At 55.2% G+C, this 24,102-nt stretch overlaps 7 protein-coding genes across 7 annotated transcripts; 4 read left to right on the top strand and 3 right to left on the bottom strand.

Annotated features, from left to right (window-relative positions):
* Positions 1 to 120: 120 nt before the first annotated feature.
* PG985_015814 (uncharacterized protein) lies at positions 121 to 1,302 on the top strand (the record flags this gene model as incomplete). Its single annotated transcript, XM_066835580.1, has 3 exons — positions 121 to 221; positions 489 to 766; positions 836 to 1,302. The coding sequence occupies 3 exons, from the start codon at positions 121 to 123 to the stop codon at positions 1,300 to 1,302; spliced, it is 846 nt and encodes a 281-aa protein (XP_066676783.1).
* Positions 1,303 to 3,410: 2,108 nt separating this feature from the next.
* Positions 3,411 to 4,861, bottom strand: PG985_015813 (uncharacterized protein; the record flags this gene model as incomplete). The annotated part of the gene is made up of 2 exons (XM_066835579.1): positions 3,411 to 3,958; positions 4,036 to 4,861. 2 exons carry the CDS (start codon positions 4,859 to 4,861, stop codon positions 3,411 to 3,413), a joined length of 1,374 nt encoding a protein of 457 aa, XP_066676782.1.
* A 1,883-nt stretch (positions 4,862 to 6,744) lies between these two features.
* Positions 6,745 to 8,322, top strand: PG985_015812 (uncharacterized protein; the record flags this gene model as incomplete). The annotated part of the gene is made up of 3 exons (XM_066835578.1): positions 6,745 to 6,910; positions 6,982 to 7,204; positions 7,263 to 8,322. 3 exons carry the CDS (start codon positions 6,745 to 6,747, stop codon positions 8,320 to 8,322), a joined length of 1,449 nt encoding a protein of 482 aa, XP_066676781.1.
* Positions 8,323 to 12,564: 4,242 nt separating this feature from the next.
* PG985_015811 (uncharacterized protein) lies at positions 12,565 to 15,975 on the top strand (the record flags this gene model as incomplete). Its single annotated transcript, XM_066835577.1, has 1 exon — positions 12,565 to 15,975. The coding sequence occupies one exon, from the start codon at positions 12,565 to 12,567 to the stop codon at positions 15,973 to 15,975; it is 3,411 nt and encodes a 1,136-aa protein (XP_066676780.1).
* A 1,988-nt stretch (positions 15,976 to 17,963) lies between these two features.
* PG985_015810 (uncharacterized protein) lies at positions 17,964 to 18,854 on the bottom strand (the record flags this gene model as incomplete). Its single annotated transcript, XM_066835576.1, has 2 exons — positions 17,964 to 18,724; positions 18,845 to 18,854. 2 exons carry the CDS (start codon positions 18,852 to 18,854, stop codon positions 17,964 to 17,966), a joined length of 771 nt encoding a protein of 256 aa, XP_066676779.1.
* A 558-nt stretch (positions 18,855 to 19,412) lies between these two features.
* On the top strand, positions 19,413 to 21,809 carry PG985_015809 (WD40 repeat-like protein; the record flags this gene model as incomplete). Its single annotated transcript, XM_066835575.1, has 4 exons — positions 19,413 to 19,746; positions 19,822 to 20,104; positions 20,868 to 21,082; positions 21,181 to 21,809. 4 exons carry the CDS (start codon positions 19,413 to 19,415, stop codon positions 21,807 to 21,809), a joined length of 1,461 nt encoding a protein of 486 aa, XP_066676778.1.
* Positions 21,810 to 23,204: 1,395 nt separating this feature from the next.
* PG985_015808 (uncharacterized protein) lies at positions 23,205 to 23,774 on the bottom strand (the record flags this gene model as incomplete). The annotated part of the gene is made up of 1 exon (XM_066835574.1): positions 23,205 to 23,774. The coding sequence occupies one exon, from the start codon at positions 23,772 to 23,774 to the stop codon at positions 23,205 to 23,207; it is 570 nt and encodes a 189-aa protein (XP_066676777.1).
* Positions 23,775 to 24,102: the final 328 nt, after the last annotated feature.

The raw sequence follows: 24,102 nt of genomic DNA, 5'->3' as shown, positions 1-24,102 counted from the left end.
TTTTGACCAGGGAATGCGGATGTGACTGCATCTACATTGTGAATCAAGGCCCCTAAATCCTAGCAATATTAATTAAGTTTATTTTCCCCTTTGCATGGCTATAAGGGCCTCGGCTGGAAGATGACTGGTAGGAAAAGAACCAAACAGCTCGAGAGCGAGCCCATAGATGCGATGATGATGACAGTAAGGAAAAAGGAAAAGATTCGTGAGTCTGACATTAAGTAAGGAGAAAATAAGGAGAAGACAAAAAGAAAAAGGGGTCATGAATGCTTCCAGCTCAAAAGAATGCCTAGTGGGTAGAAACACCTGGGCATTGCAGAAAAGTGGCAAGCGTCGTGAATATATGAAAATCCGGATCCTCCTCCCCCTCCCCGTAGCGGAGGACCTGGTCGTTAGAACTCTCTCTCTTTTCGAAGCCCTGCCTCCCGTTGCTGCTGCTGCTGCCGCCGCTGTCCGCGCTGCTGAGGCATTCTACAAAGCAACCACAGCGAAAAGCCCAACCGCAGCCAACAAGCCGCTAGCAGTGACCGCGCCACTGGCGGCACCGTTGACCGGGACGCTGGTCGGGCTGGCAGCCCCGGTGCCCGCGGGGCCGTTGGGGGTGGCTGCAGCAGAGCCCGAGCCCGAGCCCGAACCCGAACTGCCCACGGTGCCGTTGTAGGGCCCGGCACCACCGGCGCCGCCAGTGGGCTGGCTGCCGGCCGTGACGGTGGCCCAGCCGTAGGAAGAGGCCGAATCCCACGAGGCGCCCGAGGACCAGGCGCCGGTGGGGGCGGCCGAGCTGCCAGCACCAGCCTCGCCAGAGGTCCAGGCACTGGTCGGGGCTGAGCTCCAGCCCCCGCTGGAGGACCAGTCGCCGGTGGTGGGGTGCGCGCTCCTGTGCACCGTCGCGGTGACGGTGCCCCGGACGGTCGAGGTGATGGTGGTCTCGATGTCGGAATCGGTCGAGCAGTCGGAGCTGGCGGCGGCGGCGCCCGACGTGGCCCACGAGCCGTAGTCGGAGCCCGTGAAGGTCGTCGTCCACGAGCTGCCGGTCAGGACGTAGGTGCCGCTGGGCGTGAAAGAGGACCCGCCGAAGGTGTAGGCGCCGTTTCCGTTGCCAGAGGGGGCAGCAGAGGCATCGCCGGTAGGCTGGGCAGTGGCAAAGTCAGAGGTGGCGGCGGCGGCGGCCGAGGCGGTCCAGGCGCTGCCCAGGATGGTGGCCATGGCCTCGGTTTGGGTGCACTTGTCCGCGGGCCAGGTGTACTCCTTTCCGTCGACCTTCTTGAATACACACTGTTGGGGAGAGAAAGTCTTGGTTAGCAAATGCGGTCGGCTTTGATTATGTATGTCAGGATAACTCAGGGGTCTTGATGTTATTTACCTTGTCAGTGTTGGTGTTGTAGGGCGAGTTGAAAGTGCCGTTCGCGCCGGGGAAGCCGCCAAGAGGGGCATCGGCCGAGACGGCGGTGGCGGCCACGACCATTGCGACTGCGGCGGACTTCATTTTGTCGGAGAGAGTGGGTAACTTGGTAGGCTAGAAAGAGTAGTCCGGAAGTTATGGAAGATACCGTCGGCTTGAACGGATAATGGGTGATGATCCAAGGAGGTAAGAGAGAGGAAGGATGAAGTGAAGTGGCTTGGTATTGAAGGATAGATTAACTTGAACTTGGTCGAGATCCCAGGGGAGACTTATAGGCGTCCTGGACTGTGTGGTATGCATCTGGTATAGAGCTCGAAGGATGATGTAGCGACATCATTTTGTTTCCAGCGCATGAACCTTAGCCGGGGGCAGACTCACGAACACTCAGTCGGAGCCAGTATAACTGCTCGTCTCTATGGCGCAGCCTGCAGGAAACGTGACAAAAAGGTTAGATTGCAGATCAATGCCCGAGCCCTTCGAGAACTGCATGAAGCTCGCCATGGTTCATGGTCACTAGACAAGCTTTGATGGGCGAGACATCCTAGGAGGCTCTGCCTTTTGCGTTGACTGGCGAGCCCGTTCGGGTGGAAAAAAGTTATGTCTCAGCGCGACCCAGGTCGTTATCTGCACATTTCGGTCAATGCAAGTCTCAAAGCAGCATGAGGTTTCTGGGCGCAGCCGTCATAGTAGTATTCCGGGGTAAAAGTTAGCAGAGGATAACTTATGCTGCTGCTCATACTCTTGAGCCTCTGCTTGAGCCACTCAACGGTGCTATACACGGAGGTCCTTCCTTGGACAGGAGAATGATGAACGCGTGTCGTAGCCTAAGACCGTCCAAAGACGAGACTACAATCGGATCTTTTCAGGCATTACCTTTCTCTCGAGAAGACAGGGGGCTAGATGGCTTCGGACGCTTCGCGAGAGAACTTGACTTGGTGCTGCTGGCATACCTCGGATTCACTTGTTATCCACCATCCCCTCTCCGTACTGACCAGCACCGTACGCCGCAAGTCAAAACATGACAAACCACCGTCTTCAGAGAAGCCAATGCCTTTCTGCAAGTGTCTGCGCTCTTGGCTCCTGTGGGTGCGCCGAATTGACAGTTGCATGCGACAGCAAGTCCGATGCCCGACCAGAGTAAGATATGTACTGCGATGTCCATGGTGAGTAGAGGCGAGAAAACCGCCAGTCTGATTCGCTATAATTAGATGCGGGAACATATGCAGCTATTAGTAATGAGAAAAGGGGGATGATGGTGATGATGATGGGTTAAATCATCATCGGGCTTGAGGCGACCGCGCGGCACGAAGCCTCGTCAGCCCAAAAGGCACCACATTGCCCGGGGATATATTCCTTTGACGGTGTAATATGCATTGCCCATGTTGTATGATGTTTCTTTTTCATACTCATAGCTCTGCATTGCAATCTAAACGGAATGTTCGTGCCCTTTCGCCAGTAGGAAGGGTTGCGATGGTTTTGGGGCGGAAGGATTCCCCGCTGGTGTCATTGTGCATTGCATGAAGGATTTCAATTTCTACCCAACCTCGAAACTTACGAAGGACTGGAATCTTTCCCAAGGAGAAAAGTTAAGGTTGGAAGCGCAAGATCTAATGGTCCGTCCCGTCCATGCTGCCAACTAATGTGCTGCGTTGGTAGGACTTTCCCGTTGAAACTTGGTCTCTTCCTCATGTTGTTGATGCTGCTGTTCCTGCTTCCTCTTTTTCGGATCTCCTTTCAGTATCAAAAGACTACGAGGAATTGAGACTGCTATGGACGGTCAACATGAGCCGTATTATGGCAATTTTGTACCATATTGGTGCACAGGATTCGGCAACCCTTTGATAAAAGATTTGCAACTTACAGGCGCAAATATCAAACCGGGTCTCAATCAAACAACCCACACCATCGCGAGCCTTTTATTATGAGGAAAGGGATGCAACTTCAATCAGATGAAATCCATTCAAATGCAATTGCAACGCCATGCTACCTTACGTCCTTATCATCAGATCTAGACATACGTCCGAGTCCCACCTGCGGCCACGTTCTGTTCCATCTGATTATCGCTCATCAACGACTCCCTCCCCTCCCGCAGGATCCTAGGGACCGCCTGTAGCCCCCCAGGAGCCGGCCGATAGCTCCGGCGGAAGGATTCGCCCTGTTGTACCTCCAAAGGCGTGCCCCTAACCCCCATATACTCCGCGTGCGTCGTCGGCAGGACCTCTGCGCCGCCGCCCGTCTCCCGCTCCTTCCGCGTGATCATCTCGGACTTGCGCTGCAGGTTCAGCGGCGCCGGCGCGGCGAAGGGGACGGTCCGGTGCCGCAGCGCCTCGAGGCCGATGCGCCAGCGCTGGTTGCCGCCCGTGCAGCACGGCAGGTCGGCCTCGGCGACCTCGACCCGGCGCCCGTCGGCGTCCTCGATGAAGTGGCGCGCCGGCAGGATCTCGAGGTCGTAGATGGGCTGGATTTGCGGGTAGATGTCGTAGTTGTGGATGTGGCGCTCTATGCGCTCTTCGCGGACCTCGTGCACCTGGGGTCGGACGTGTTCGTGGATGACGGCTGGCATATGGTTAGCATCGATCGTAAAGCTAGCTTTCTCTCCGCAAGGCCAGGCGGGGCCGTGAAATATGGCTTACCTGGAAGACGTTGTATCGATTCGTCTTGGTCCACCGTGTTCGTCAAATCGAGTCCGCTCTCGACTGCCCACGACAAGTCTTGGACCTTGTCGACTATGGCCTTGTTTTGCTCTGGAGACTGCATCGCTGGCTTCCTCCCGTCAGCAGCGCCTTGCAAGGGCACAGTTTTCTGAACCGGCATCTGTCTTGATGGGGTATTCTGCCTCTCTCTGAATTTGGCAGTGTCGGGAATTTGCTCATCGGCGCTCTGCGCCGGCCCCTGGCTTTGCACTGGTACTTGGCTCGAAGGGGCATTGCGATTCTCTCTGAATCTAGCAGTGTCGAGAGTCTGCCCATATCCGCTCGAGCTTGCCTCCTGCCGAGGAGGCTTGGAGCTCGTCTCGTCAGGCCGAGGGGGCCGCGGAGGGGCCTTGTTCACAGGCTGAGGCTCGAAATGTTGCGTCTGGTATCCGCCTTTCCTAAGCGCAGGATGCTGGCTAGACTCGCTTTCGTGCGAGTTGACCTTCTTCTTCAGTTTGGGGCCGGCCGCGACAGCCCAGGTGGGATCCTCCCGGCTTGACCTGAAGGGCCGCTCGGCCTCCTGCGGCTTGTCGACCGATACTGAATGGCGGCCATGGGTATGATGTGACCAGTGGCTAGGCCGCCGCACCGACCCGAGCGAGACCACTTTGCGCGGTTCGGGGAGGCGCGGGTTGGCTTTCCTGTAAGACACGCTCCGTGGTATCGTGAACGGGTCGGCCTGTGTGGGAGTCGGCGCCTTGGGCTCCCTGGGCTCCCGGTCTTTCCGCCTCAGACTCCCCAGGTGGGTGGACAGAAATCTCCTCATAGTTGAACCAGCACAGGACGGTCTGGTGTAGGCACGTAGCTCAAAGAGGATCCGGTAACAGCGTGTATATTCAGTACTATAAGTGGGCCTGGTAGAGAGATGGAAGTATGGCCTGCATATGACTTTTGAGGCCTTCTACATGAGTATTTGCAGCTATGGCCTTCGGATGATGTGTGGTTTTTCCCCCACCCCTTGGTTGCCCAGGAGAAGAAAGAGAGGCATGCGAACGTAATGGGCAGCTCCCCCCACAGCCAATGGCATTATTCGTTGCCCCCCCCCCCCGTTTCACTCCGTAGGCCCCAAGATGCAAAAAAAAGATAAGCTATGATGATGCTGTTCCCATGATGTTTTGTGAGCTCAAGGAAGCTCCAGGAGAGTTTGCTCCACTCAGCTTCGGTTTGCCCAAAATGCACGATGGCTACTAACTATATGCGTCATCCAGGGGTCATAGTGGTATATTGGCAAAGTCCTAGCACTTTAGCTTCAACGCCCAGTAGCGCTCGTCAAGCGTCGACGCCACTCACGACCGGTGTGGGGAAGGGCCCAGGCTCTTTCTTTTTCCCTCTCGCTGTGAGAAGGGCAGCTGCTGGATCTCTACTGGGTGGCTATTCTAACCTACGTGGCGGTAGTATCTTCGCTAGCCCCACGCCGTGTTCTTTCTACTTGAGGCCGGCGACTGTCGGAATCGTACGGTCATGGGCCGGTGGTCGCCAGAGGGAAGTTATCCAGGCACACCTAGGTGCTAGGTCAAAATAGCTACTGTGGCTACCTCTGGAGGAGAGGTTACGGCTGAAAGCCGTGCGGGCGGAAAATGACGATGGCGATGGGGGCTGGGTCCGCACGCGCCCGCAACAGGAGGATCAAGAGCCATGTCTGTTCGTTGACGTACGGTAGTATGAGATAGGCTTCCATCTGAAGAAGACCATCGGCCTGGCAATCGTGACAGTGTCTCGGTAGGAACTCTTTGTACTGTTTGAAATCTCGTGAGATTTCATGGTGTAGCTGCGATTTCATCACTGACATGTGACATAATATCTCACTTGAGGTCCTCATCTTGCTCACCTCTGCCCTCGCTCAACATGAAATAGCACGAAAGAATCGGGAGCACCGGGGGGGGTCTTTCTTCAGCGGCCCCACTCGACTCAAATGCCATCTTTGCTGATAGAATCATCACTCGCAATAGCGCCTAACCCTAGATGAAGATCCGTCCCCATCATCTCTACCCGATGGACCTAGCGAGCTCCAGTGGGTCTCTCGGTTACAGTAGCTACTTGTACGTCGACCAGCACACTGTCGAATGGCGGTTCGTCTGTTCCGCTGATACCAAGCCTTTTCTTTGGCAATCTGGCCCAGAAAAGCCCCATTCCCCTGTTCAGGAGGGGCGTCTTTGTGGCTTGACGGAGCTGGGAGCTATGGGAATCTACAATTGTTCCTGATCGTCGATCGTAAGGGCGCATCGACTTCTCTTCGGTGCTGTTGCGATGCCTGATGAGCTACTGGTGCCCACGCGGAAGGGAGCCGTACAGCATTGTGTAGTAGTAGTATCACCTGGGAGGAGGAAGCTGAAGTGGTTTCGAACTGTCATCATCGCCAGAGTGTTTGCGTCAGCCTTCTATTAGTTCGGTCGGATCAGCGCTATAGGGGTGAATGACGTCCCAGCTTGTTCGGGCTCTACGGAGGGGATACGTCAAAATACTGTCAAGTTCTATAAAGGATGGATGAGTTCGTGGAGGAGGGAAGAGATAGAAAGCACTTGACTCATTCACAACATATAACATACTTCCACCATCGTCTTCGCCACCAGAGTTGACACCCGAAACTCTTTTCATCCAATACTCATCTTCCACACAACTCCATACCAACACTTTCGCCAAACCGCAATAATGGAGAAGGCTAAGCAAGCAATCCGCGACTTCACCTCGAAGTCGGGTCACCACGACACCACAGTCCACTCTGCCACTGCCCCGTCCGTCGAGCACGAGGCGGTCAAGCCTCAGCAGCATGAGAACATCAACACAGCCATTGACCGCGAGGTGCACCAGGACCACTGTAAGAACCACTTTGACACACCATGACTATGACGTGAAAAATCACATTTGCTGATAGCGACTTTGCTATAGACCACCAAACGGTACAGCCAGTCGAAGCCCACGAGGTTCTGCCTGAGCAACACCACCACAAGCTCGGCGGCGTAGAGCACCGCGAGTTTGACCACCGCAACAACGAGGAGACCCGACGCCGGCTCGCGGCCGAGACCGAGGGTTTCCACGATGAGCGGGTCGTCCACGACACCACTCGCACAAAGGCCCACGCCCCTGTCGTTGAGGGCGAGCATGTCCACCAGTATGTCAACCCATCCCTCCCTTCGATGAATCCTGTACTGACATGGAGAAACCCACAGCCACCTCCACGAGACCATCCAGCCCGTCGTCCACAAAGAGACCATCGAGCCCCACGTCGTCCACACCACCGTCCCCATCCACGAGACGCACCACAACAAGGCGCAGCACCACCAGACGACGACGCTGCCGGCCGTCAACATGTCGGACTGGCAGTCGCAGGGCGGCCTGCTGCACGGGCGCGACGAGCGCTACGACAACTTCGAGGGCCAGCCCGAGGACGTCGGCGGCCTCGACAAGGCCCTCCACCGCAGCCACGAGTCCGACAAGGACCCGGTCGAGCGCCACACCTTCCACGGCGACTTCAACGAGGAGGGCGGCCGCGAGGGCCACCACGCCAAGCAGTACTCCGGCCGCACGGGCGCAGGCGACAACGTCACGTCCTCGTCTACTACTGGCACCGGCAGCCGGATGGGCATGGGCACCTCCTCAACTTCCAAGATGGGAACCACCACCGGCGGCAACACCACCTCCTCCACGGGCCGAACCGCCATGGTCGACGAAGGCATGACCGGTAGCCGCAACCCGATGTCCTCCGGCGCATCAACCACCAGCCGCGAAAGCGGCGTAACCGGCAGCACCGGAGGCGCCGCCGCCTCCGCCGCCGCCATGGCCATGAGGGGTAACCGCGGCGACACCACCACCACCGGCACGTCCGGCACGACCCAATCCGGCAGGATGGCCGGCAGCAGCGCCCCCAGCGGCCTTGGCTCCCTCGCCGGCCGCACCACGGGCGGCACGGGCGGCAGCGGCACGACCTCGGGCATGACCGGTAACATGCCCGCCGCCAGCGACATGGGCAGCACGACGTCCTCCACGACCGGCGGCACCGGTGCCCGCCACAACCGCGTCGACTCGGGCAAGGGCTTCGCGGACGAGGACACGTACGGCAGCACGCGCAAGCCGGGCGCCTTTGACTCGACGCGCGCCGGGGAGCGCGGGGGCACGGACAAGATGGGATCGTCCCACGACGAGGCGGGCAGGAAGAAGTCGGGGTTGTTGGACCGGCTTAACCCCATGACTGACTCTACTGGGGACGGCCAGGCGGGCTTCATGAAATAAATGCTGGATACTGGGAGTTAAGCGGCTGAGAACAGAATGGAGGCGGAGGGACTTAATCTGGGAGGTTGTGTAATGGTCTAATCGACAATGTTGTAATATTCAGTAGTATATCTTTCAAACACTACTTCTACTTACTCGCCTTCGTGACTGAGAGCTTTCATGCTAGGCTGAATTCATGAGTTCTATCAACAGATTTAGCCCCAAACGGCTTCTGAGATGAGGTACTTGTCTTCTTACACACGAGGTTTATGAATTCAAAGCAAAAGATATTTTGCTATGCATATACAATTAGTTCAACATCTGACGTATTGCCATACTCATCATCGTTGACATGGTCACAAGCAGTCGGGCCCGGGAAATAAATGGCGACGTAACCTGGAACCCTAGGATGTTCGGTTAACTCAACCGAGCGAAGGTGATTGTATGCGGCTCCCCGGCCGGTGTAACGCGAGGTCGTGCGTCGTTCCCGTATACGGACGGCCCATTACGGGAAGGCTGATATGTTGGGGGTCATGCTGTTTGCTCAAAGTCAGCCAACCCAGGTCCTACCTCAGCTGCGCGCCCCCTTCGCCAGGCGGTGCATTCTGATGCCATGGGAACCAGTGGGGGAGGGGATCAAGCCCCTGTGAATCTCATGGGTAGCTGCAGCGTCGGCGAGGCCAGAAACGGGATATATAGCCGTTGGGTTAGACATTCCAGGCTGGCACAGCATCACTGTCTTTCCCCTATGGGAGAGAGGCGGTCGATATTGCGAGAAGGATTGGGAACTCGTCGGCCACCGAGAGACAAGCCCATAACAAGCCACCTCTTACTTGACCAACGCCTAAGAATGGGCTTGCAAGGTGAAGCCGCCCACGAGTATGTTACAGAGAGCATGTCCTGCCCCCTAAGGTGGGGTTTATTGATACATACCGTGGTTGCGGTAGACTTCAGCCATGTATGCAGACTGCAAAGGACACAGGAGGCGATTCTAACTGTAGCCTGGGATGCGAAGCATGCCGGTCTTAGACCCGGTTTAGCTCTGCTTCTACTTGGGTTGTGGCGTTCCATGATGGTAGTCTGCAGTATATCCAAAGATGACTAACCTGTAACCAGCAGGTCGGCACTGCGATCGTGAGAGGTTTTTTTTGTTTCTTTGCCAAGGCACGCACCACTGGCAGACTGGACAATGTCGATTGGTCATTTTAGGAAACTGGAAACCGACCAAATGGTGCAACATCTGACGTGCAGCAGACCGGAGCCAGTCATGGCTGAAACCCCCAACTGACAACGGAAGGTCAGGACACAACGACACAACCACGAGTAACCACCCTGCATTCCTGCACTTGACTGACATGGGAAGCCCGTCGTCCTCACGGGAATGTTACTTTTGATCCTGGTGGTAGTTGCTGTCGCAAGTAGAGTGATAAGCATGCATCGTGGTAAGCGAGGTCCGTGCTGGAGTCGGTCGGTATTGACTCGAGTGGTCATGAATGGGAGGAATCGAGAGGAGAGTGGGTTGGGTGGTGTGCTCGACGACACTCGATGCCCGCCGACTCGAGTCCCGCTGCGATATTTGGGGCCCCCCCACCTGCCTAATCCAGCATGTACTATAGATAAATCACCCGGCTTCTAAATGTACATAGATAACCTACCTACACACTTAGACGTCGTCTCTCTTGGATGGCAGGTCTTATTGATTGGATTTTCGGAGGTTAATTGATTGCAGCAATATATTGGGCCTTGGTATTCTTCCACCAGACCTGCTTCGGCGGGCAATGATTAACCGCAGTAGTATATCGGCGGGGCCATGCGAGCCCTATTCCCACCCCGATTGCATTGACGGACGAGCGCAGTGCAACAACAAGCCTGCAGCAGCACCAGCAAGCAGCACAGCACAGCGCCCAAGGTCTGCTGCAAGTTTGGGTCTGCAGTTTCTGGTGTCCCCCCGAGGTCGCACTTCGGGCTAGTACTACTCATGGTTGGGCCTTTGATTCGTTTCAGCACCCTTGCGACCTGCAGGTCTGGCAACAAGGAAGGGCCGTCTTGTTCGCTTCTAGAAGCTGATTTGCCTGGACATCTGCAAGCGCAATTCTGGGACGCTGCACGCACTGCCGTAGCAGGCTCCTTTTCTTTCTGTCTAGTCATTCGGCTCGTTCTCTTCCCCGGGGCATGCATACGTGCACTTACTTGACTGCTAAAAAGGAAAAAAGGAGCGGGGGGGGGGGGCGCGAAAGGAAGGGACACGACACAGAAGTACACATCGTGCATGTAGGCAAAGCAGGCAGGCAGTGCTCCGTGACAAGTCTCGGTGTTCCGGTGTCGTGAATGGGGAGATTTGGCGACATCGCCCCCTGCCCCCCCTCTCTCTCCTCTCCTCTGCAGGTCTGCAGGAGAAACGTCACGTATCATGCTGTTTATAGCATGCTGCCTGGCAATCTAGAACACCAAACCGTCACAGTATGTCCCGTGAATTCATTAGGTAGAACGAGTTGATAAGTGGACATTAGGTACTACGACTACTACCACTTGTTGCAACTTGCTCCCGGCTTTTTAGCTTGCTCTTACAGTATCGCTTCTGACTTCATCTAGTGGTCGCGGGAGACGGAACGGGCCCCCGGCAAGCCTACTTATACTAATCAACCTAGAGTCTACCTAGAAAGAATACTTACCTCAGGCAGTGTGTGTCAATACATCTTAGCCTCCACAAGTCTTTAGGTATTAGACACACAGGTGACAGATTGTCGAGTGCTTTGACTCAAACTCAAGGCACGAACCCAACATGTAAGCAAGCAATGCAGGAGAAGGTGCTGAGCAAATCAGGACTTTGCAAGCGCTGTCAAAATGTGACGTTGATATGTAATATCACGTACCTGCTTGCCAGCTTCCAATTTATTGATGGATATGCTGCTCCTTTTCTGCACAGGCAACTCGCGTCCCGTAACTCCCCGTATGGTACAGTAGCCATACAGTAGCATGAAGCAGCATGGGCGCCCCCAAAACCAACCTCTCTCGTCACGACTCACATCTCTCGGTCTTGCAGCAGCCAATACAATAGAGACCCGCCCCGGCGCTTTGGACTGCAGCGTTAGCTCGCATTGTACGAAGACGGGAAGCCAATCTGACCACATACGCCAGAGAAGCCGCCATGGTTTTTTTTGGCTTGACCTCGCCAAGCCTAATATCTCGAGGAGCTACTACTCCAATTGCACGACAAACTCCGTAAAGTAGAGAAGTATTCTAATAAAATATATTGAGCAACTATACCAGATTATAAGGAGGTCTTTAATATCATCATTTCACTGGCGTAATCGGAAATAAGTGGAATATTCATAGGTGTATACATGTACATAAATGCTGTTAGTAGGCAAAAGTACGCACTACGGGATATTCCAGTGGTCGCTTGCTCGCCTGAGGAAAAAGGAAAGAAAAAAGCAGTTTTCTAGTCCAGGCCAATCCCAGTTTATGCAACCCAATTGCTCCGACTGACGTCTGTCTACCCGCCCCCCTTCCACTTTTTCTCCTCCGCACACCTGGGCCAGGACCTTGGATGCTTGGACCATAGAGGGGAAGCAGCACCTCGTAACCGCTAACCCACGATTTCTCGAATCTCACCTCACACCTGTCCCTGTCATTGGACTTCTGCATTGCCCTGTTTCTCAACTTGCGGGCTGCATCCCACGCTCACCTGAATTGAATTGAACACCAATCTCTTTTTCCCTTCTCACCCGCGCATAAGAAAACAAAAAAAGCTGTGTCATCCGAATAGCCCATTTCGTTCTCGGGGCAGGCCAATGAACAGCCCGCCGCCGAACTAGTGATTTTTTTAGGCCTATCTTTATCTTGCGCCATGTGTTGCAGGTTCCAGGTCGCCCGCTGAGCTGAGTCGCCTCGCCGTCCTGTTTCGATGCGAGTCTCACTTCTTCTCATCTTAAATCGCATTCGACACTTGTCCACCCCCCGAGAGTTTTGACTGGCAGACTGTCAGTTTCAAAGGAGGGAAATTTGAGCACCCAGTTGGTTTCGTGATACGATCGCCACTGCACACAGTTGCACCAGGAACGCGCCATCGATGTGACAATCTCGCTCTGCACTACAAATTGACGGCATCGTTCCAGACACACACCAACCCGATATTGGCATTATCAGGATGCAGAGGGAAGCCGGCTGTGGTTGGACGGAGTCGACCGCTTTATGAACGAATTGGTAATTACGCGGGCGGCAACGTGGTGCAATAATAATCCACAACCACGATCGGAGACAATGCTGGCTTCAACTGAGACCATGTCGCCGCCCACCCAAGCTGGCCTATATTTCGATCCCCCATTATTGGATCGCGCAACTTTCACTACCGGTCTAAAGCCTCAGCCTTCCTTCAAAAAACACAAGCATTTGCCCCGGCCCAAGCAAAACAACCCCTTGACTGTGAATCCCAAACTGCGCACGCCGCACCCTCTGTCAATCGACACTACGCTGTCCTCCGTATCATCGCTGTCGTCACGCTCGGGTACAACATCCGCGAACCCGGCACCTTCTATACGCGACGTTCGCGCATCCGGCGGTCCTGATCTTCCACCCACTCCGCCAGCGCACTCCCGCACGTCGTCCAGCGGCCAATCCGTACAACCGTCGAGCCCAACGTATGTCGAGACCCCCGTGAAGAGCGTCGCGGGCAACTCGGACGCACAGAGGACGCCGGGAACGCCGCCAAACCAGAGGAGCCCGCCTACGCCTGATGTAACACCTCCGCAACTTGCCAAGAGACCCAAGCCTTTCCGGCCCAGCTTGGCCGATCGCATGCCTTCCAAGGCGACAAACGACTCCAGAACGGCCTCCTTCACAACGGCACGGGAAACACCGTACTCGTCTGAGGACGAGAAGGCGACATTGCAACGAATAAACTCGGAGAGAACCTCGTCGCAGAATACGGTGCGACAGGTCTCCGATGTGAGAAACAACGACAAAAAGAGTCAAAACGTTGGCCTCGGACTGGGACTGGAATCAGACGACAATGTGACCCCGACCAAGTCGAAACAAGATTTCTTCACTTTCGACGGGGATTGGGACGCTAGAGACGAGGTCGAGCAGGAATGGGACGACAATCTCAATAGGAATGTCATAGTAAGGAAACGAAGGCCACAGACCAACAACAACCAGCCCAAGGACAGGCGAAACAAGCCTGCCGAAGTTATCGAGGATGAAACTGTCACGCCGACCAACGCGACAAAGGCCCTACGGACGATGCCCTTGCAGCAGCGAATGCACGTGGCATCCTCTCCCCCCAGAGAACCGGTGGACCAAGGCAGTAGCAAACGCTGGCCTGCGCCATCCGCCTCTGCATCTTCGGTAAGCACAGACGTCAAGAGGTTCTCCGGCATGTCTTCCAAGTCTACCGTGTCCACCATCGTCGAGGCCATCCTTGTAGACGCACCGCCGCAAAGGCAGAAGACGCTGCGGCATGTGAAGAAACAGATTACTCTCAGGGATTCGGGATCCGACGTATCTCAGTCAAGTTCTGCGGCAAACTCGAGTGCGTTGGAGGAATCCTCCAAAAGGCTTAGGCCTCGTGGTAGACCTCCGACAGCACGAACAGATTCTCTTGCATCCACAGGGACGGCCAATTCTATATCCAGTCGCAAGGCGCGCCGTGATGTTTGGAAGAACGGAGGTATTCCAGTTGTGGTCATACCTGACCGGAAGGCATCCGTTAAGGGGGCCGGGACACCGTCCTTGAGGTCGACTAGTAGTCGAAGAACGCAGAGGAGCAATAGCATAGGTTCTGTTCCTTTGTCAGGTGTATCCAAGACGAAGGAATCCACGCCCGTCTTTGATCGTCCCACAAGACGAAGCAGAGCCATGTCAGAATCTGACGGGTCACTTCCAGGCGATCAGCGAACCATAGATTACCCACCCATTGTCCCTGTTCGCAGTTCCTCGCTTTCCGCCCCGACTAGCCGGAACGGGTCTTTGGCTGGTTCGCGAGCCGGTTCGCGTTCTGGCTCCCTCACTTCGGAGAGTCTGAGAGCCCACAACACTTTTGCACAGGAAGATCAGCAGAGACAACAACACCAGCAACAGCTACAGCAAGCACTACAAAACCCTCCCCGTGTCAAGGTGGAGCGTGCGCCGTCTGTGGAATACATCCCAGCCGAGAGTGATTTCCATCATGAGAGACAACTGCAGCCGGCCCCGTCGGTTGAGTCACACAGAGACGCACATGATCAAAGATCACTGGTTGACCACAACGGAGACCCGTTCTTTGGCAAACGACTCACTACGCAAAACACGCCATTTTCCATTGCGTCCGTCGAGACAAACGGAACACACTCTGCAGCCGAGGTTTCGGAAGCCATGGCGGTGAACATCTACCCGCATCAAAATAAGTCGGTTGTCATGGTTGACCATGGTTCCAAGATCCTCGATGCAAACACTTTGCAAACAGGCAATTTGCTTGGCGCCAAGGATGGCACTGCTCCTGAACAGACAAACACAACAACTGCCACAGCTCCTGCCGATGGCGTCCCGGTCACACCGCCTCAGCCTATCTTCTCTGTTGACGACGTTGACTCCCCGCTGCGAAACCCAAGAGCACCCCCGGAGCCACCAGTCATCAAATTCATCCCCGCAACCCCGTCCGGTCTGACTCCAGCCGCGGAGAAGATGAAGATGCTGGGGAACTATTTCGAGGAGACGCCCGAAAAGCGGCCTTCTGCTCTCAAACGGGCTTTCAGTGTCCGCAACAAGAGTGACAGTGACGATACAGGACGCAGCCCAGGCTTTTTGACTCGCACATTTTCTCTATCGAGAAATCTCCGCAGGGGCAACGCTGATAGCTCGACTTCGGCAAGCGGCCAGAGGCCAGCACTCTACAGATCTTCCACCGACAGCTCCATCCCGGATGAAGAACGGTTGCACCCATACTGGCGGCCATTGTCATCTCATTGGGATCCGGACACGGACGAGGACTGGGTTCGTGATATCGACGGCGACGACATGGATACCGTTTACCGATACCCTCCCATTGATAACCGACCGTCGTCCCGGCGCCCTTCTTTGTCTTCGCGAATGAAGCGTACGTTTGCCATTCTTCCCATCACCGACGATGCGCATTATACGACTACCGACGGCAACGACACACAACGTCGCACCATCAAGCGCACGCCATCAGGCAATCTGAGGGTCATGCGTTACCGCGATAGCCTCAACAGCATTCGTTGGGGTCGCCGGTCTAGTGAGGAGGGGAGGCCCTCGACAGCTCCAGAGTCGTCGTCTTCTTCTCCTTCAAAGCCAAGTCGCCCTGGTCGCCGTACTTGGGGTGCTGAGAAACGCTTTGATGCACAAGGCCGTCGGTTCTTCCCCAGCTGGCAAGACAAGCTCGAAGGCTACAGCCCGCAGGCTCTAGGCCGTCGGCTCAGTGAGCGGAAGCGGCAGAAGAGGAGCCAGGAGTTGCGCAGCAAGATCAGCGGGCCACGTGAGGTGCGCGATGGGGTCGGCGAAGTGATCAAGCGAAACAGTTATAAGGGGCCAAGCTACCAGTCTACCCCTCGCATCAGTCCTGCTAGTAACAGTGGCTTCTCTGGACTGCAGCAGCAACAGCAGCAGCAGGCGCCACCGCAGCGACAGCCAGGACATCGAGGTCTCCAGAGAACCCCAAAGATCCAGGCTATGGTTTAGGGACCCTTGGAATGGAATCGACGGATGAGAGAAGCTCGTTGCAAGACGGCGGCGGATGAAGACGTTCGGGGACGGGGCTTTTGCACTGCCTATGCACGCTTTCCGAAGGGTGCCAGTCGCCTTTCGGATCGCTTGAGAGGTCTTTTGCCTTGAAATTTTACGACACCATCACCCGCAGGAAAGGAGGGAACGGCAGACAGGATAGGGGGAAGGCGCATAACGGTATGCCCAATTTCAGCGGCACGCACACCACGTTCTACCTGATTGAAACGACGCATATGAATGAAATGAAATGATCAAACGAAATGAGCCACGGCTATCCCAAGAGAGAACAGGCATTGTACTTATTATACACAACACCATCCAAAATCATACGAAAACGGAACGTTACACACGAAAGATTCGACGGCTGTCTCGGGAATCTCTGAAAGGGAAGGGAGAGATGCACTATCTAGTACGAGAGGGTCTTATTTTCTCTGGCCGGCGTTTGCATTTGAAGGGTTACGATCTTCAACCTTGTTTTCTCACCCATCCCCTACACGAGCGATTTGAAGGGGGAGAGAGATATGGAAGGCATATAGGGAAAGGAGGGGCAGGAAGCCTTCCGGCGGTATGGATTTTGGAGGCTCACACGATCTTCCCTCTATATGAGGTGCCATCCAATGTGCGTGCTTGTGTTGTGTTCCCCAAAAAAGGAACATAGACATGGCACCACGGAAGTTTGTTTGTTTTCACGACGAGCGCTTGCCTTTTTCTCCAGACTGTGTACCCTCATAGAAACGATATGTTTGGATTTTTTCTTTGCGTTGCACTTTTGCGGTTGTGTGAACTTTTGTCGTCGCTAGATACCATGCATCTTAATTTCGGATACGTTTATAATGATCACGCGCTGTTGCATCTTGCTATTTTCTATAATGCCTTCTTTCTTATGATTCGGTCAAAATTGAAACTGGACTTACTAAATAATCGAAATTGTTGGCTTACGACCCCTTTGGCACACCCCCTTTCCCTCATGCAGTGTCCTCGGTACTATACCATGCATTGTCGCAGCCGTTCGGTTAATATGGTTCTAGCAGGTTGAACCCACGTTACTCTTTAATACAATGCCCATAGTAATTGCGTTACTGTCCTGGTCAATAGTTTGCAAGTAGCCCGGTAGAGCAATATCACATGAAAACGAGTCCGGCACTGGAACCTCACACAGTGATTAGGATGGGTGTATTCAGTCTATCGACGACAGTATGCAATTAAAATTGATCATCACTTAATTCCTACGGCCCTGTTCCATTAAAACCGCTTTTTGTCCAGAATTGCAAACGCCACTGATTATGGTTGATTGAACCTTCGCCCCTTTTCTCGAATGCGCTGGTTACCTATCTTTACACGCTGACTATATGTCGTCGTCTCTTATCGTCGCACCTTCGGAGGCATGCCTTCTGTTTTCTTAGTTTTCAGCAAGAAATTTCGACATTCCGTCTTGACGTGTCGTAATCAATTTTAGTATGATGCTTCGCTTGCCTCTTTGGCGAAAGCTCAGAAAGACCCCCTTTCAACGCCGTTATGAGCTGGTATGTACTCATCTGTTTTCCCCCGCAACGCCGAGCTGTTAAAAGCGTAAAAGCACACATAATACCTACCCTCCTTCCCTTTCCCTCCCTTTCTGGATCCTTACAGACTACATGATATCTCTGTGGCACCATTGCCTGATTTGGTCGAGGACAGATGTCGGGCTTCTTAGAGCTATCTTACCACCAGAAGGGGGCCATCTGACGAGTTCGCCGTTTCCATTTCGGGGTCTAGTAGGGTTCCTAACGTCTAGGACGGTTATCCCGATTCCGAGAGCTGTACCGGTCCTGGCGCCAAGGTGGTTCATTCCGATTCAGAGAGCTGTACCGTCCCTGACGCGCAGGGTGTTCCTCTCGATTTGGATAGCTGCGCCGTTCCTAGTGTCCAGGACGTTCATCTCGATTCGGGGGGCGGCCCTGTTCCTAACGTCCGGGAGGTCCCTGCTGACCTGGGGGGTTGAAGGGAAGAGCGCCGGGAGGCGTCGGGAACTGGCCTGGCGGCGGCATTCCAGGGAAGGGGAAGGGCGGCGCGCCGGCACCACCAGGAGGCGGGAAGGGCAAACCACCGGGAGGAGGAAATGGCAGGCCACCGGGAGGGAACGGAGGCATGCCACGACCACCAGGAGGAGCTGTTGAGAATGAAGCGTTAGGGCGCGGTCTTGACGTAGCCGTCGTCGTCGTCGTCGGGTAGGGTTCGAACCGGCGACGGTGGCGATACTTGTTGGAGGGAGGAGAGGTGGTGTACTTACGAGGCATTCCAGGGCCACCAAAGGCGCCCAGTGGCGGCGGGGGGCCACCAGGCATACCGGGCAGAGGTGGCATGCCGGCGGGCAGAGGGAAGGGCAGGCCGCCGGGGCCCGGGGGAGGCATGGGGAAGCCGGGGGCGCCAGCTCCCGGGGGCGGCATGCCGGGCAGGAGCGGGGGCACGCTGCCGGGAGCGCCGTGGTGGGACATGTGGTGGTGGGCGGCGTGCGGCTGGTTCTGGGGCAGCATTGGGTTGGCGTGGGCCTGGCCCTCGGCGGCGTAGGACGAGGTGATGGAGTCGATGACGGACTGGGCCTTCTCGTGCCCGATCTGCTGGTAGTAATCGACGACGTTGCGCAGGTGGTTGCGGCCGCTGTTGTGCGCCTTGCGCACCGACATGCTGTCGTGCGTCAGGTAGACATCGCAGTAGTCGCAGAAGACTGTGTGCGCGCGCGGGCGCCAGAGTTAGCGATCTGGTTCTGGTTCTGGTTTGCCTTGTAATTCGCGGGAGAGGCAGCAGCAAAAGACAAGCCCCAGGCAAAGGAAGATGAGGAACTTACATTTCGGCATCTTGGCGGATGTTGATCCACACAATATCAATTAGGTATGATCGTATCGAGTATCGGAAAGATGCGCCGTTTGGAGATGTACAATGCAACGCGCAGTGTGGTTGTCGAAATTCGTAATAAAGGAAGGGAAGCGCGCGATACAATGGACTGGACCAATGTCGCGCCTCTTTGCCTCTCGCTCAAATGTCAATGAATTTTGGGAGGGTAGCTCCGGCAAGGCTGAGTGAGGCTGGAGCCCCCCTAAATGTCCGAGCGTCCTGCAAGGCTACTGTCCCAGCTGTCAAAACTTAGGCGTTGATTGGCCCCAGAGCTCCAGCGAAGCCACGCTGGCCCATAAAGTGACTTTAGCTCCCCAAGCGGGAAACGAAACCCAGCAATTGGCAATCGTAGCACCAGAACCAGGACTCGGGCGTATTCTGGCCTCTCCTTGCTTGCTTGATCGAATTAATCTCGAGATTCCCGCCTCGATTCGCCCGCAACATTTAACACGCCAAACGTCGACTCTCCGTCACCCACACACGACTACGTAAACACACACGCACGCACGCAAACCGCAGCTATGGCGTTCTCGCGGTCGCTGCTGCATTACCTATGCAGCATTGTGCTGTTCGTCACCTCGATACAGGCCCTCAAGTTCGACATGCAAGCGTCCCACCAGCACGACCGCAAGGAGCGCTGCATCCGGAACTTTGTCGCCAAGGACACCCTGGTCGTCGTGACGGCCATTGTGGGCGGCTACAAGAACGACGGCATGCAGGTCAACATGAAGGTCCGGGATGCGCTCGGCAACGACTACGGCCGCGCAAAGGACATCGCCGGCGAGCAGCGCCAGGTCTTCACCTCCCACGCCGACGCCGCCTTTGATGTGTGCTTCGAGAACGTTCTGACTGGATGTACGTAACTACTGCTGCTGCTACTACTTTGCGAGATGCCCCTTAACTAACATGATGACCCTCCCCCCTTGGCAGCCCGGACACCTGGTGACCCCAACCGCCACATCGAGCTCGACATCGACATCGGCGCCGACGCCAAGGACTGGTCCGCCATCCAGGCCACCGAGAAGCTGAAGCCCGTCGAGACGGAGCTGCGCCGCATCGAGGAGATGATTGGCGAGATCGTGGGCGAGATGGACTACCTGCGCTCGCGCGAGCAGAAGCTGCGTGACACCAACGAGAGCACCAACACCCGCGTTAAGTGGTTCGGCGTCGGCACCACCTTGCTCCTCATCGGCCTCTGGGGGTGGCAGATCATGTACCTGCGTGCCTACTTCCGATCGAAGCACTTGATCTAAGCTTGGGGAAAAAAAGCATGGATGACAGGGGCTGGATTCGGGGGCATGGGGTGTTGATGGGCTGGGCTTTGGGTATCTGGTCTAGCTCCTTAGGAACGGTCTCTTCAAGTGGGCATACTTTGGGGCTCTCCAGATGACTCTTGCCTTGCACCGATTGGAACTCATGTAATTGTACGCATAGCCTCTACAGGAGTCATGATATTACGGGTTTGGAGAATTAAAAATAAGGGATTATGATCGGGACACGTTTTTGTAGTCCATGACACTCTCGATTTGCACGTTTATGGCATGCATCTACTACAATAAAATTATTTGTACATGAACTCCGGCCATCAACAGATAACAACCACTTTGCCTTCTTTATAATCCCCTTCTAGACCACGTGCCAAGATCTACGGACAAGGGGTGTGGGTGTGTGTGCTCCTCCCCGACCAGCCGGTGCATGTGGGCCGAAACGGAAACGGCCTCCCTCGGCAATCCCTGGTCAATCGAAACACCGGAGCTTGCACCCTGGAGGCTCGGGGACTATTGGAGCTAAAATCATTCTCCTCTACGTCAACGATTCAATCAACCATCCATTGTGACCCTGACAGGTGAGATATATACCCAATCCTCAATGCTGCAAATCGTCTCATTTCCTTCCATCTGTTCAATTCACCCCTAACAGATCCACAACAGACCGAAAAACAAAGATGGCCTCGTTACAAAAACTCCTGCGCCCAGCCGCCCGCCGCGCCGCCTTCGCCCGGCCCCAACAGCAGCTCCTCCGTCCCCTCTCGACCACGCCCACCCTCCGCGCCAGCGTCAGCAATGCGCCGCCGCGCGACCCCCCGCCCAGGCGGACATCGGCGTCGGGGAGCTCGAGGGCGCCAAGTTCAAGATCGAGCCCATGCGCCGGGTGGGCGAGGACGACAAGACCATGCGGGCGCGGCTCGTTTGTATGTGCTTGCTTGCTCCTAACACTTACTACACTTATACCATTTTGCTGTTATTGTGTATAATTCGCTAACTGAACGGCCTTTTGCGCGCTCCTCAGACCAGAGCCGCAAGCGCGGCACCCTCGAGTCCGACCTCCTCCTCTCCACCTTCGCCGACGCCTACCTGCCCCAGATGACCAAGGAGCAGATGCAGCAGTACGACATGTTCCTCGATGAGAACGACTGGGACATCTACTACTGGGCGACGCAAGAAGTGCCCTCCGCCGCCAACGAGGCCGCCGCCGCCACCTCTTCCTCCTCTTCCTCCTCCAACAACAACAATAAGAGCACAGACGCCGCACCCGCACCCCAGTCCTCAACCTGGGAACCCATGGTCTCCCCCTTCGCCGAAGCCGTCGCCGACCTACAGACCGGCAAGACGGGCAAGAACGCCGCCGCCGCCTCGGACGCCGTCTCCGAGGAAGTCTACGGCGGCAGCGGCCGGACCATCTCCCAAAACGGCGCCAACGCAAACGCAAACGCAAACGCAAACGTCCCGCCGCAGCCCAAGAACGGCGAGTGGGCCGCCACCGTCGGCACCTTCAAGCCCGCCTACCGGCCCGTGCCCGCGCGCTGGCGCGACAGCGAGGTCCTGCGGCTGCTGCGCGAGCACGTCAAGCGGCGGAGCAAGGGCGGCGCCGAGGGGGGCGGCATGGGCTTCATGCCCAACCTGAAGCCGCAACACTAAAGCAGTCAGAGGGAGGACGCGAGAGGAGAGCGAACCCGAAGGGGGGAAAAAGGGGCGGGAAGGGAAGTTTCGAGGCGGCACTGGGTCGCCCACACTACTGAGCTTGACGATTACCAAATGAAGTATGCTTCTGTGTTTGTGTGTATTTGTGTGCTGGCGGTTCTGTTTATTTGCCGGGGTGTAAGAGGCTGGGCAACGCCTTGTGTATTAGCACTTGTAAAAACAGCGAAACTTGGTATTAGAGTTCGAGCAAGGAGATAGAACGGACTATGATTCATGCGTGATTTCACTTCATCTCTTTTGATAAATCTTACGACCCGTGGCTCTCATAGGGGAAAGGAAGAAAGGGGCTCAGGGCATAAGCTCTCCATGAACGAAGACAACGCCCAGCATCCTCTTCCATAAACGGGGGCAGTTCCAGTTTAGCCATATCCTCATACCCCTGGTGCTCGTAGGGCTGTTGACGGGCATGGCCTTGGCGAGGACACCGCCCACCCAGCTTGCGGATGAGGTAGGCATTCTGCCCTTGTCACCATTGAGAACACTCATTGACATCAGACATGGTTCTCATCCTACCTACATTCCACCATTCGCAGTCGAACGCGTCGGAAGTCGACCAATGGCTGTGCGCATCGCGCGCTTGGAAGAAAGCTGTCAAAGCTGTCGTCCGTTCGTCTCGGTCTGGCTAGTACGTCGTCACCACGCGCCGCTTTTCATGCAACTACGAGAGCCCCAAGAGTCAGGCTGCCTAGTGGTCAATTGGAGGGGACCGGGGAAGAAGGAGCCGCGACGAAATGAACAAGATAACCACCAGAAACTGAGGTGAAACAAAGCGACTGTGCAAAGGGGTCTCAAACGGCGGTTCAAGGCCTCAGCCTAGAACACCACTCGGCGCAGTCCGCAAGTAGTCGTTCTCGAACTGCAAGAACTAATTTCACATGCGTACCAAACTTATCACAAAGACTAACAGAACAGTATCAAGTCTAGACGTATCGAATAAGAATCCATATGTGAAACCTCTCTCTGCCGTCGCCTATAATACTGTCTCGGCAACTGGAACCCGCAGTGTGGAACATTCGAAGGCATTTTTGGCGAGAAAAGCACATGTTGTATGAAATGGACATCACCGAGGTAATGAAGGATCTGATCCTGAAGCCTTTGGCGAACACATAACAAGAGGGAAAAGAACATTATCACAGATATAGAATGGCAAAGTGAGAGTTTCAAAGTGTCTGTATTAGGAGTTGAGCGACACCTTTCAGTGAGAGGAACTACCGACTAATCGAAAACAATACAAGCCACCAGCATCATTGTAGGTCCCTTGAAGTGAACACCAACCCTCGCACACAGTTCCGTTAATTCAACCAACCCCATCAATGTTGCCGATTTTCCAACTCAAATGGCGGTGTTTGCAGCAGAGTCACGGGCTGCAAAATGATCATTAGGGGGAGCAATGGTGCTGGATTTGCACCAGGCAAAGGGCCAAACGTTGGCGTAAGACTTAATATCCTTGCATGGATACACTTTCGCCTCGTCGAATACTGGGTAGCAGTGTCCCTTCTTGTCATCGTCGCGATTGACGATGTCGTAAGCGTTGAGGCCTCCATGTTGTACGCCGTAGAGAGTCCAGTGTTCTTCGTCTTTGCCCCAGTAGACCTCAACACGCTTGGGCTTCGACATGTTGAAGCCTTCACCTTCTTTACCTTCATCGACGACAACGCCTCGAACGAGGGGCTCGGAATCGGTAGCCTCGCGCAGACCAGTCTGCTTGGGATAGATTGTGCCAATATCGCAGAGGTTGGGCCATTCGCGGTGGTAGACCTGATAATCGGTGAGGTTCGTGAAGTAGTAACCCTCCTTGACGGAGCGACTAGTGTCTTGAGGTGCCAAGTAGCGCATCATGACGAAGTCGGCTTGGGCAACGCCTACAAGCAGGAGGGCAGTCTGGATGATGGAGGACAGCATTGTGACGAAGAGTTGTGGGTGGTTCTGCTTGTGCTTGTGGAGTTGCAGTGAAAGAGAGTAGTCTGGTGAAAGTGAATGCAAGTTGTGAGACCTGAAAAGCCAAGAAAGACAGTGAAGAAGAACGAAGTCTTGATGAAGTAGTGGTAGTGCTGCTGTGATAGTTGTGTTTGGTGTTTGTGGGATGAGATGAAGATGGGGAGTTCTGAGTGCGAGAAGCTGGGAGAGGAAGGGCCCTTATATATGCTGGTCCAGGGGGAGGGAGGACAGGTTGATTTGTAAAGGCACCCCAATGACGAGTACCCTTCGGGAACGTTGGGAGTGTTGGGTT

Source organism: Apiospora marii (genome assembly GCF_038362585.1).
Source record: "Apiospora marii strain CBS 49790 chromosome Unknown utg000013l_segment0_segment0, whole genome shotgun sequence".
Classification (NCBI taxonomy): Eukaryota; Fungi; Ascomycota; class Sordariomycetes; order Amphisphaeriales; family Apiosporaceae; genus Apiospora; species Apiospora marii.
Note: the sequence above shows the minus strand (reverse complement) of the source record. Positions and strands in the feature narration are given on the sequence as shown.